This window comes from Eulemur rufifrons, chromosome 7 (genome assembly GCF_041146395.1).
Source record: "Eulemur rufifrons isolate Redbay chromosome 7, OSU_ERuf_1, whole genome shotgun sequence".
In the NCBI taxonomy this organism is placed as follows: Eukaryota; Metazoa; Chordata; class Mammalia; order Primates; family Lemuridae; genus Eulemur; species Eulemur rufifrons.
Genome location: NC_090989.1, coordinates 264,647,316 through 264,661,487, shown reverse-complemented (window position 1 = coordinate 264,661,487; position 14,172 = coordinate 264,647,316). Strand labels below are relative to the sequence as shown.

The window sequence follows — 14,172 nt, the reverse complement described above, 5'->3', positions numbered from 1 at the left end:
CACCTGCCAGAATAGGATATCACAGAATTAGAGTTGGAGCTACACACAGAATAGTTCAGATCGGGCATTGCCTGGTGGCCTCTTTGTGTATTAAGACCTGTCATTGTAAAACTAGGTGACTTGCTGTCTCCCTGCCCACCTAACCTCTAGACTGAGAGGTTTCCTTAGTAATAAGAGACTAGAATAAATGGGTTCTCCCTTAGCACCTTCGGGTGATTGCATAGTTCTTTCATTGTTGGAGTTGTCTCCATGACATCAATGTTCCCAGCTGGGCTGGAGTTGGGCCTGTTGGGGAGATTCTGGTGATAAAGGAATTCAAGTGATTCACATGGAAACCAGAGGAGTGATTGTTCTTGAAATGGAGAGAGCGTTGACGACCTTGCCTTGTTGGAAAAAGGATCTTGGTCTCTTAGGGTAGTAGAAAAAGGCCCCATCGTGGTGAAGGATGCTGCTAGGGAAGAGAGTCTCACATCAGTAGTGAGCAGTCTTGGGGACACGTGACAACTCTGTCAACCAGACAGAGGAACAGGTGTAGGTGAAGATCTTCATGAAAACAAGTGTGATTGGGATGGGACCTTGAGAATTTGTCAGAAAACTGGGGGGCAAAAATTCAAGAACTCTAAAAATTCAGAATCTCCTTTATGGATGGATGAAGACAATTCTTTCCTGTCTCTACTTCACTCTGAAAATAGGATGCAGCCCCTGTGATAGGTGGAAGGCCGATAATACCTGGGAAGGTTTATATTGTTGGTTTATACATTTATGCATAAACTGTCAGTGGCCAGATGCTTCTGACTCACCATTTCACATATATTCCTCAAATGCACCATAGTAAGTAGTCCCTTAACCTCAAATGTAGCAATTACTCCTTAAATATGTGAAAGATTCGGACTTTGATAATTGCTGGGCTTGGCTTGCACTTAAAATAGCCATCTCCTTCCAAAAGATCATTATATACCATTAAAGGTGTAGCCCAGAGAGCTATCAAGCCACATATCAGTTTATCTAATGGCAGGTATACGAAGCTCAATCTTCCAACCTAGGTCTGTTTGGAAACATTGGATTTTATGCAACGGCAGTGCAAGGCCAAATCACAGGCCCTTTGTTCATGCCCCCAAAGCTTGGCCTAGTGCTACAGAACTCACCAGAAAGTTACCTTAATGGAATGGAATGGAATGGAGAAATAACTCAGTCAATCAAGGATGTTTTCAAACTCAAGCTCCATGATGCATATAAATTTCATTACAAAAATATTATTCCTTAAAAAAATACATAAATGTAAAATACTCCATTTCTATAGCCACTCCTACTCTCTCCTCCCATATCATGCTACTCATCTGAGACTGCAACGAATAGCCATGTTCCCCAGTCACGGCTCAGTCATACCATTTGGGTGCATCCCTCTTGCTTTTTCCAAGCTATGCCAATTGTGCTTAAAAATACGCTCCCAGACCCAGATAGGGGGTCTGCAAGTTCACTTCTCTCACAGTGGGAAGGGCTGTGAGGACATGACCACGAGGTCATGTGCTCTATGTAGCTCCCTTAGGAAGGTCAGAGTGTGACTCTGCAGGCTCAGATGGGAAGACAGAAATATGTTCGGTTGATAAAAGGCAGAGAGGTAAGGCCCACGCTATGCCCACTGTAGCCCCTCTAAGCCACACCTGCAAGGTTCTGCCTTAAGCCTCCTGTGATGACATTAACAGCTCTGAAGAAGGCTGGGTAGGAGTGGGGAAGAGAATGTTGTGTTAATACAGCTTTGGAATACAACCTGCGATTTTTAAAAGGACAGAAAAGAACATGAATAGCGATGCTAAGGCAAACTGTCAATGGCACATCAGAACTCGTTTTTGTCATTCATTTTGTTAACATCACAAGGCAGATACATTCTGTAAACAGATATACCATACAGTACATTAACCATAGGAAAATAAAAAAGAAAGCCACCCTGTAATTCTTTTCTTTCTGTATTTCTGTTCTTTCACTCCAGAAGGAGTACCTGAAAGTCTAGGGAGAATTTTATGATGTGTGAAATATAATTTTCTTTTGACAAAAATGCAGTGACTTGCAAAAAATAGCCCCCAGTGACTACTAAGAGGCAATATGGGAAGAAGAGGAGCATTTACACCTCAACCTGTAGAAACTTAGAAAATAGTCACAAAATACAAAAAAGCCATTAATTTCAGGAAACATTTTGTTTTCCTGCTTAGTAAAAGAGAACATTGAAAAATTATTTTTTACAAAAGTTAAGGCTGTCCAGATCTTTGATGCAGAAAGTCTTCAGTCCCCAAAATATCATGTTCTATTTTCACATTGAAAGTAAATTTTTTTGCGACGGTTCTGACCTTATGTGAGACTGGAGGGGAGGGGGAGGCAGAGGCCTACTTAAGTTATATAAAAATTACATTGGGGGAGCTGGTCTAAGGATCCCAGTGAAATTTTCCTTTGAAACTTTCAGGATGCAATCTTTATACCTTTCTACATTCAAACAATAAGTTGGGGTTTTACTGAAATGTGTATTTTATTAAGAAGTTTGCTGAGGCTATGAAAATACAGACACATAACTGCATTGTGCTCCTAATAAAAGATTTTTCTTTTGCCCTAGAAAATGCAAGAAGGTTTTTCTGATAAAACCAGAAAAGGGCATCAGGGAAGGTGAAGGGGTCATAGGAGAAATCAAAGATCTCACCTTCCTCATCACTTCGAGTTGTTGTATGATATATACCAGCAACTCTGTATTGCAACTGCTGGGTTGTACTGTTCAATGGGACAAAGGATACTTTTTTAGTTCTATCCTAATCAGTGGAATTTAATATACCTTGATTAAGAAACTGAGAGCATCCAAAAAAATGCCAATTTATGAAGTTTCTGAAGCCTATGTCTTAAATATGCTGAGAAGCTGTGGTTTCAGTAACAAAAGTGCATGTTGCAAAAAAAATACAATGTGAAACTGTTCATTCTAGAGTGGTTTTTGTAGTAACCTAACATCGCAGGAGATGAGACTATTTCTCAAATAAGGAAAGGGCCTATTAAGTGAGTTAAACTCTCCAGTGTGTCCAGTGATGAACAGAGACTACTGAGCTTCTAGATTTTAAGTAAACAAACCAAAAATTCCTCAGTGCATATTCTATGTTCATCTGTGCTTTAAATTGACAGGGCTAATACTTCTTAAAAAGGAAGACCTGGTATAGTAGTTAGATTTTTGCCTTTATCACCATATTTCCTCCCTCCTCTTTTGCTACCCACGGGTTCATCAGCATTTAGTAAATGGTAATTTTCAAGAGTGTCTTTTAAAATCTGCAGGAAGTGAAGAGAAATAAGCTATTTTCACACTTGGCCTCAACGTTTTGCTCCAGAGATGATACTGCATTTCTAGGGAACTATACATATATATAATTTTCCCCCTTTTACAAAAACTTGACCCTAACCAGAATAAAATATTCAACTTGAATATGTAGGAAAAAACACATTTATCACCAGGGAGTAAAATGGAATAGGTGGAAATACATGTCTATTAACATTTCAGAAAGAAATCACAAATTAATAGAATTTGAGTTTCCTAAAAGCTTTTTAATAATTTTAAGATTGTGCAGAAGGCTTAAGGAAACCATGTTTTGGGTTTGGCCAGAAGGGAATTCCTTAGTACCTTTTTGTCAATATTAAGTGACATCACTGAACATTGTCAAATCACTTTTTTGAGGGAATTATTTTTTGCTTACATAAGGAAAATAATATAATTATGGGTTAAAGAGGTACAAGGTAAAAAAAAAAAATTCCCCTTAGTTTGTCTTATTGCACATAAAAAGAAAGAAAAAAAAGACTCAAAGACACACAAGTCTTCAAGATTTTTCAGGATATGTAGGGCTAAATTTTGTCATTTTATCCATTAAAGAATCTTCAGCTAAAGGCCATTGAAAATCTATTTATAAACAAATGAAATATCGCTCCTTTCCCTTTTTCTCCCCATTCTATTTAAAAGGGAACTGACTATACGACTTCACAGGAAAGCCCAGCTAATCATTAGCTCAAAGAAGATCATGGCTTTGCAGCTTCATTACTGATTCTTTAGTCTGGTTATATAACCAAATACCCTGCATTTTTGAAGGGTGTGATACCATACATAATAAAGTTTTTACAGAGAGATGCAAATAGCAGCAGGAAAGGCAGACTGTTCACAATCACAACTCTGTTTACATTTTCATCATGAAGGGTAATTACATGCTGCTGTAGGGGGATTACAGGTCTCATCCCATAAAAGCATTAGCTGAGCCTCAATCCCCCATTGTGACAGAAAAATGAGGGACATATGCAAATAGATATGCCATATTCAAACAAGCCTTCATTTACTGTGGCCACAAATAATCTTAATAAAGACAACACATCTTACTTTAAAGACTATTAAATGATATGCTTTAATCATAAAAGTATATATAGAGAGAATCCTCATTCATATAATTTGCTAATCACTATTCTTTATAATGATAACTGGCGAATGAGTGTGTGGAATATCACTGATCTTTTAGCTCTTATGTGTGGTGTTGTGGGAGGTGCAGATCATTTTCTTCATGAGTAAGTGGTTCACTTATGGAAGGGTAGGTCATTTCAAGGAATTATTCATTGAGGAAGACTGATTCTGTTTATCAAACAGCAAGCTCAAGGGTTCTATCTTTTACCATTCCACTGCCTAACCGTGCTTTTAACAACTCAGATTGGCTAGTTAATTGCCAAATGAGTAAAATAGATAAGCTATGGTAAACTTTTAGATTGTTTGTTTCTTTCCTAAATAAATCATTCAAATAACAGATTGTCCAAAACATTGAAACTATTTTCTCCTTCTATGTAAATAGGTTTATCTGCATGTCATTTTATTTAATGTTTAAGTGATGCTTAAACGACTGCGTACTGAGGAAAATGGAGCTGAAAGTAGTGAGATTTATAGACATCAAAACCAGGTTTCCAGATAATAGAGCAGTTTTATGCATTTGCAGCTGCTTTGGCTAACCTGAGATTTCGAGGTAATTCCATTCAAAACCAAGCCATGGATGGAATCATCTTAAAAAGTAGAACTTAGTTTCTTAATTTTTCCCTTCTTTAACTTTTTTGTTTATATATTGGCAATAAAACGACTCACTTTTTGCTCATTAAAATGTAATTATTTGAGAAAAATTAACTTTGAAAAGTAAAAAGTGGCATTTTTCCCCTTTGCAATTGGAATAAATATAATTTCAAGTCAAGAAATTAAAAAATAATAATAGATTTAGCACTGAGCAAGCTAAATAGGTCAAATTTAATAGGTTCTGTAATAAAACTCTCTCAAGACTATCTTATTATTTTTCTCATCTACTTTCCACAGGATTTAGACTTGAAGTAGTTATATCATATTATACGTTTTTTGAAAATATAATCTACAGGAACATAGACAATTTTGTGAATGATTTGCAACAATGCTATGAACATTTGGGCAAATAACTTAAAGTTAAGATATCTCTTATTAAAATCAGTTAACATGTTATATCTTTATTTCATCACTATATTATTCTTATTTTACTAGATTGTTTCCCTTTGGTTTTACTATACATGTGGCTGTTTGCTTTGGGGCAGCGGGAGTGCCAAGAATGTATTTCAAGAACTGTCTAGATAAAAAATATTCTTTGATGTTCTGGTATCTCCAGAAGTTTAAAAACAATGCTTTGAAAAGCTTACCTATGTGCTACTCAATCAGTATTTGTTAACGTTGAGATGACAGGTCTTTCGTAATCTTTTACAATTTTTTACATTTTAAAGTTTTGCTTATTTTTTTTTTAAGAGTGGATAAACTTCCATGTTGAAGTTACCTGAAAACATTCTCTTTCTCATGGGGACAGAAAGAAAAGAGTACAGCTGCAAGGCTCTGTAATCAACCGGGCACGAGAGATGAACAGTTAATGCGTTACAGCACCATCTATGATGATGTGGGAGCGTCGTAGCAACCACTGTAGGTCAGAAAAACTGTTTTAGAAATATGGTCATTGCAGAGATACTTCTCAAAATGATCCCCTCATTGAAAACAGATTAACATGTTCAGGAAATATCCATGAAAAAAGAAACAATATAAAAATTTACATTTGTTTTTGAAAGAATAGAAACAAGGCTCATGGATTCGCCTAAGTTTGAAGATCAATCACTACTGATGCTTAAAACAATGTTTGTTTCATGTCCTTAGAAATTTCAAAATGGTGCTTCTTATATAAAGGGTTCATCAGGTAAGCCATAGAAAGAGAGACAGGCTGACGAGCAGGTTATGGAATCAATCCCTACATTTCAGCTGTGACAAGCTCTGGGTTCTTTCACATCAACTTCATTTCAGTTTTAACAGAAGGAAAGCCATAAATGCACAATACTGTAATCTGGAAGCTTATGTAAGGCAGCAAAAAGCATCACCCTAGATCGGACAGACTAAGTAAGGTCCACTTTTGGCTACACTAGCAACCGGCTAGAGCCAACAGCATTTTGCCACACAAGATATAAAAACAAAAATCCACCGCAAGGGAGGCAAGTGAGAAATCAGGACGTGGTGGTGTGCGACTACATTACAGGAACACACTACAGAATGAAACCCCCGGTGCCAACAGGTTCAATTGCAGTCAAGTGAATTAAGGCTACTATATCACTGGCGGATATGAAGAGTCCATTCCAATTGAGCAGTAAGGAATTGATTCACTCTTGAAGACACAATGAAAGGTTTAGAGGAAAAGCAAGTTCTTGGAAAGAATGAAGCACACACATGCACGTTGTCTCTCAGGTGAGGAAAAGGAAAAAAAAAATGAGATAGATCAAAGCAATCCAACTGCAAGGCAAAGCAGGTGTTTGCTTCCAGTTCACAGTATTGCAGTTAGTGGTACAGTGAGGTCTACGTAAGTGGTGGAGAGTACAGAGGCTGCCCAGGAGAAAAGGGAAGAAAGAAGTGGTCACATGACAACACAGCACTGACAGCGCTTTTTCTTTTGGGTACCTGGGGCTGGCTCTGTGGCCAGGCTCTCTTCCTTCCCTTCTGGGGATGAGGGCTCTGTGGTGTCTGAGATCAGCCTCCCGGACACGAGCTCAGCCGCGTTCCCATCAATAGTGGACACGTCCGTCACTGTCTTCTCCCTCAAGGACTTCTCATCGTCTTCGTCAATGAGGACCAATTCAGCCTTGATGGTTTCATCGTAGCCTAGCACCTTTTTAGTCTCCTCTTCATCCTCGATATTTTGGTAGCCCATAAAAATCATGGTGACTGGCTGGTCCAAGTTCGCCTCTGGCCCTACAGTGCTGGGGGCTTGGGTCTGCTGCCCTGGGTTCCCAGAAGAACGATCTTTCCTAGACTTATGTACCATTTCTAACTTGGCTTCCTTGCAGAGCATGTGTTCCTTAGGATGACTGAAGCTCCCATCTGCAATCACAGTCCTTTCTGACACGTGCCCTCCTCCTAAACATGATTGTCCAGCCTTCTGAATAAGCTCTTCTACATCCTTCGCGCTTAATTTGTGCACTCCATTTTCTACTATGGTGCCTCCCGAGTGCACCTCATACACTACTTTGGTACCATCATCATAGACTTTGACTCCTTTCTGATGGACCCCCTCTGGGCCAATGGTAGATGTAGAGAGAATCTTGGTCTCTCCTGTTTGTTTGTCTGTCTCCACATTAATTTCCATGGCGTACACAGCTTGAATGAAAACAAGAGAAAGGAAGTGCATGTTACAACAAAAAAAGCCAGTGAATGGTTAATTGCCAAACAGACAAAAAAAAAGGTTTTGTGCCCTTTCTATTCTAACCGCCAAACATCTTGAGTGTTAGAGTGAGGTGCACACTGTGAACAGAGGTGGTTACATCTGTATTTTAATACAACAGCCTGATGCACTGGCAAGACAGATGCACAGAGTTACTATATCTCAATGGCACTCACACTTTTAAGGAAGATCTGCTAAAATAAGGCCACCAAAACTTTAGATCTTGGTGTAAAGAATTTCAGGGAGGCTGGCAACATGCAAATTTACCTTGATTGATGGTTTCCTAGGTTAAGAGACGATTTTGAAGCCCTTGATTAAAACGCGTCCCAATTCGAAAATCTTATATTTTTTAAAACTCTTTCATCAAGAGTCCTGTTTTTGCTACATTTCCTTTTACTGTTAACGGAGAATATGCAAAAGTTTTTCAGAGGTGGGACATGGCTATCTTCCATTGTATTCTAAAATGGGATAGTTGCAAAAGTTGAAAAGGTGTGAGATCATTTCTGTCATGTGCTCTGTGAGTACTTCAGTCACTGAACTAGGTTTCTAAAACAAGAACTAGGAAAAGAACAAGACAGAAGTAGCATCATCCTAGGACAATAGGATTTGAGGACGGTGATCACAGAAGGCCTCTTTCTTCTTCCATGCGCACTGTGACACATCCTTGTCATTCTGCCCCATCATAGCTTTCCCATCTGTCATCTTCTTTCTGTTCCACTGCCACTACTCAATGTGAGACACTCACTTCCTCTTCCCTAGATTGCTGGAAGAGCTTCCTACCTGGTCTTCCTGCCCTAGTCCTATCCCTTCCAATTCATTCCAAATCCTGCTGCCAGTCTGGTGTTCCTCAGGACCAGCCCTTTCCTGGCCTACAGACTCTTGTGACATTTCACGCTTTCAAGTCTGTCACCTCGCCGGCTCCTGTGAAGCACACATTCTGGATGGGATGTGTGCCTCTGTGGGCACCAGGCCCATAGAGCTGATGGGCTCCACATCCACCTGGATGATCCACGAACCCATCGACCTCAGCACCCTCCAAATGGACTCCATCTTCTCTCAAAACTCTTCCACAGTCTTGGTGTTGAATAACACCAGTACCACTACCTAGCCTCTCAAGCCAGAAGCCTCAGAATCACACCTGATTGGTCCTTTTCTTCCTAACTTCTCACAGCCAGACCATCACTGAGTAACTAATTCTACTTCGGATATATCCCACCCATCTCCTCACCACCGTCTCTGTCCCCACGGCCTAACGCAGGCCGTCTTCCAATTTCTGCACAATAGCCTTGCTTCCAAGTCCACCTGACACTTCTCTGTCCTCACTCTAGTCCAGAGGACTGCACATGGATGCCTGTTTCTGTACGGCCAGAGGAACTAATAATGGTTTTGAGAAAAAACAAAGAATATGCAACAGAGACCATCTATGGTCCACAAAATCTAAAATATTTACAATCTGGCCATTTCTAAGAGGTCTGCCGACCCCTGCCAGCCTGTGCTCCATCCTGCCCAAAGAGTTACCTTATTCATAAACCTTTTGTTGGTTCTTTGCATCTATATAAGATAAACACCAAACTTCCTAGTTGTTCCTAACATGTAGTTCCCTTCAGAACCTGTCTACAACCTTCCCTTCTAGCTTTGACTCATGGCCCCTCTTATTCTCCATGTGCTGTGGTCATAACAAACTTCTCACTGTTCCCAGGACACTCAACTTCCTCTCACAACTGCTGTCCTTCTGCCTAGATGCCCTTCATCCCTTCTCCACTGGCAGACTCCTAGAGACCTGGCCCATGTGTCTGCGTATCATTGCCTTGGGTCCCTAACTCTTCCTGAATAAATACAAGCCCCCTAACCTGTGTTAAGACAACCCAAACTACCTTTCCAACCATGTGTTCTACTGCTACTTTTCCCTTTAGCACAATCAAGTATAACACTCTCCCAGACCTAAATATTTCCTGCTTTTGTTAAGATTCCCTTTTCTTGAAATGTTCTTCTTTTGAGTTTCTACAGGTCCAACTATGACTCATTCATCAATGCCAAGGCCAAGTGCCCCTTCGTCCATAAGCTTTCTCTGATCCTCCCACCTCTAAGTCATCCCTCTCTTCTTAGGATCCTCCAGACACTTGTGCTAAACTTCTCTGAAGACACTTTACAATTTCTACTTGGTAGTGTAATTATTTGTGGGAATGTTTTATCAGCTTCATAGATTTTTAGGTTCCTTGAGGGTTAGTTTCTTGGCCAGAATCTGTCTATGACTCCCCCTCCCTGCCAGCACCTACCTTAGGGCCTTTTGCATAGTAGGTACCCGATGTAAATGTCTGTGAAACAAATGCTAATAAGGAAAAGTCTGATTTGGTTGTCTTAATCTAGTCACAAATAATTTGTATAATACGACACCAATGAAAAAGTACATATAGTAATTAATGTTTGAACTGGCTTGAACAAACAGTAATGATATTGTTCCATCTGTCTGTGTAATAAAATACAATCTGTTCATGGTTAACACTCAACTAAAAGGACTATGAAGCAAGATCCAATGTTTTATTTTCATCATATCCATTTGGAAAGTGTCACTTGTTCAGCCTAAAGATCTTGAGTTTCCTCAAATGAGACAATGGGAGGCCAACCAATATTTGTCATAGAGGTACATGAGCTCACACACAATGACTGTGATAGCAAACGAAATATTTATCTCAGTTATTTCCTGATTTCCCACAAAATGTGCCATCAGAAAAACAGAATAGGCATTTAAAGTTTTAAGAAGAATAGGCATGTATTCCAAAAGACTGTTCTTAAAATATTACACTTATATTAAAAAGCACAGTTTTGGGTTAAAATGCTATATCCTATTACTATTAACACATTCATGGGACATAGTTATAAATAAGGAAAGTATTAATTATTATCAGTTTATAGGTACAATATCTAATTATCCCCCAAACATCCAGTAATATGTGAATAAAATGACACATTGACCTGCAATTAATACAGAGTAGAAAACAAAATATTTCTATTTTTAAATTCATAGGTGGTAAGATACAAATTATTAACATGGGAATGTTTAGAGATGTCTATCTCCCTCTTCCCACCAATGAGAATGCCATCACTGTTGGTCCAGTTTTCCCTTCTCCACCATCCTAACCCCAGCCTCATTTTGTCTTCACCTGTTCCTAGAACCAAGACTGGACAGAAAGGAGGGATGATGATAAGTTCTTTGCTAGAAAGGTTAAGTAGATCCCCACAATAAAGAAATGAGGAAGAAGGAGTTTAGTGGGAGAGAAAGTAAAAACTGTGAGATATGGTAAACAATACTTTGGAGAGGGTAACATGTGGATGAAAGCAAAGGGAAAATGAGAAGCACTGCTTGCTGAGTGGAGATATGATTTAGGTCCCTTTTAATATCCTTCAGGAGAAATAGGTAACGAATAGGATATCTTTTTAACAGTGTTTGGCTTGTGATTTTAAACTGTATTTCTTTAAACGTGACATGGCTATGAGACTGAACCACATGTGACACGGTTTCATTAGGGTTACATATTTATGTTTACATTTACATGTTATATATTATTCTTTCAATATTTCTAGAATATGAGTATAGAACATTTTAAGCATTTTTAACACACGTTTATAATGAAATAAACTTAGATTATGTTATGCCATAAAATGTGACATTCATATAGTTTTTTTTTTTCCCAGATAAAACATAAGGCTTCAAAGGAACCGTAAATTTCTAGCAGGTTCCTTAAGGGTGTGATCGCACATTCCTTTCTGCATCCACTCTCTTCTCTAGTAAGGGGCACATAGGTGCACACTGTGAGAAGCTCTGGTTTAACCCAAAGACAATATTTAGTCTTCGCTGATACACATATGAGAACGTTATTTAGGCACTCAGAAAACCACGCAGGAGGTTTACCTTCATGTGTTCTTTATGAGTAACTTACAAGAACTATTTTGCTTCATTTCTCAACCAATAATCTTCCAAACTGTGAACCAGGGTGGATACGAACCAGTAGGGAATTAAGACTTACATTTTAAATTCAACATTTTGTTTTTGATGCACACCATTGTAACTCCTCTGCTTTCGCCTGTTTCCTAGCAGTTTACAGCAAGGCCTCTCACTCCTACCGTCCCTTCATCTCTAACCACAAACACGACTCTAACTTGCCTTGTCTTCCCTCGAGCTTCCCGTGCCAGAGGTTCACTGCCACCTGTGCAGTGATGAGGTCAGGAGGGTTTGGTGCCTTTGTTCATCTTATGAAAAAAAAATAATGAGCAGGAAGTGCTGTTGAGGGGAGGGGGCTTTCTGGGGAGCCCCTGAAAGAGATCTTGAAAGAGCCCTGTGGACATAAAGAGCAGTATTTGAAGAAAACCTCTCTGAAGGACCCAGGAAAGGAGGACAGAGATAGACAGTTCAGTGGAAGTGTCACTGACAGGCTAGCTGACATCTGGAAGCATGTTTCTGTTAAATTACGTATTTAATTATCGATTTCCAAACATTCTATACTGATGGCAATAAGATTTGATTATATAAAGCATTTTTGCTGTCCCTGAATAATATGTGCATCTTATTAATAAGGAACCGACATGGCTAGTTTCCTCAAAGGGATACGAATGAATGACTGCATGGATGCTGGGATTTAGGGAATCTATGTCTGGTTTCCTTGGTTCTTCCTCCCACCCTCGACTTCCACAGTTCTTTCATCAGTAGGAAAACCCCTTGACGGAGTAGAGACACTTTAGTGGGGGTTGACATTTCCCGTCTCTAGGTTCTGACGACACCTAAGTGTGGAGGGGAATGTGAGGCATCTGGACAAGATGCCTACCTAAAACACAAGGCGAGGGGGTCAGGGAGAGAAGCTGCCATGGCCCGGGGCTCTGCAGGGCCCAAGGAGATGGGTCTGAGGAGCAGAGAAGCCTTGGTTCTAGTTTCAACTTATTCCCCTGGCTCTACACACTGTCTTGCTGCCTGCTGCCTTCACCTTTGGCAGAGAGCAAGCAACTGTAAGGGCTGCCAGGAGCCTAGAGGAGAGGGAACATGAGCATCTGATACAAGTAAGGGGGCAGGCAGTTGACACGATTCCATTTGAGAATCAGTCCAAGAACGTACAAAACAAGACTGCGTCCTGGAAAGATGGAAAGTTCAATAATTGCTAAATCCCATGACTCAAGCTTCTCCCAGCTCACTTTCTTGGGCTCACTGTGATCGCCGGGGGAGGGACGAGGCTGAGGGGCCACATGTCAAGTGTAAGAACCGCACACCCACCTGTCATTAGTCGGTGAGATGGGAGGTGTCGGGGGAGGGAGAAAGAACGCCTGTCCAGATCACACCCCATCTTTGGGCCTCACTTTTCTCATCTGCACAACGAAAGGTATCTGTCTTTGGCGTTTTCTGGTGCCGTGAACAGCCTGTGTGGTCCCCAAGTCACTGATGTGTGAAATACAATAGGAGGGCAGTGGCCAGTCAGATCATGACAGTCACCCATGAAGTTTAGCTAGGGTCATTCCAGCATAATGAACATCCAGTGGCTGGCATTGCACCTGGCACGTGCTTGACTTACTGAATGAACAGACATAATGTGCAGTCTTGTCCCGTCAAGCAAATGATTATGCACATACCTTCTCTTGAGGTTGAAAATGTAAAATTGACTATTGTGATGTCAACAACAATAAAAATGAGGGAATTAATTCAGAGTTGATTCTCTCTCTCATTTCAGAGAGCAATCTCTAACTTCAAAAAAATATAGTTAAACAGAACCAATAATTTCTAGTGTTCAACAGCAAAATAGCGTGGCTACAGTTAACAATAATTCATTGTATATTTCAAAATAGCTAGAAGATTTGGAATGTTCCCAACGTAAAGAAATGATAAACGTTTGAGGTAATGGATGTCCTGATTACCCTGTTCTGATCATTACACATTGTATTCATGTATCAAAATATCACACATACTCCATAAATATGGACAATTATGTGTCAATAAAAATTATTTTTAAAAACCCCCCAAACAGTGATCAAAAATTTCTTTACCCAAGATACCTCAGTATTAATAAAAATAAGTCAACAAGGGTGTGATGTTGACAGATAACAAAGAGAAAAGCCTATTTCTCATATCTGATTTTGCTTCTATCTTTTTGGTCAAGAAAGCTAGTTTTCAGTCTGAAAAGTGCCAGAAAGAATATTACTGAGAGGACAGTGAAGCCCAGATGAACAGAGAAGATTGGGAAATGGCGAAGCACCCAGGGAAATAAATGCTCTCGGTGCTTTGGGCCCAGAGTCCCAGTTCCCTTATTGTTGAATTTGTCTCAGGAATGTTGTACACCAAAAAAAAGCTGCTGGAGGTGGATATTTGAAGTTCTGATTTTCAAAAATGAGAAGAAGGGGATTCTAAACTACATAGAAGGAGGTGGGCATCATGGCTAGCTAAATT

The 14,172-nt window shown here is 39.7% G+C and overlaps 1 protein-coding gene across 6 annotated transcripts in view; it reads right to left on the bottom strand.

Moving 5' to 3' along the window:
* Positions 1 to 14,172, bottom strand: part of PALM2AKAP2 (PALM2 and AKAP2 fusion) — a 313,634-nt gene that overhangs the window by 171,877 nt on the left and 127,585 nt on the right. For 3 of the 6 annotated variants that reach the window (XM_069476660.1, XM_069476661.1, XM_069476662.1), the window contains one exon: positions 6,989 to 7,684. The exons of the other annotated variants lie outside the window; for them this stretch is intronic. In XM_069476660.1, coding sequence (XP_069332761.1) covers positions 6,989 to 7,684 — 696 coding nt within the window. The remainder of the gene's footprint in view (positions 1 to 6,988; positions 7,685 to 14,172) is intronic. 6 annotated transcript variants of the gene reach the window in all.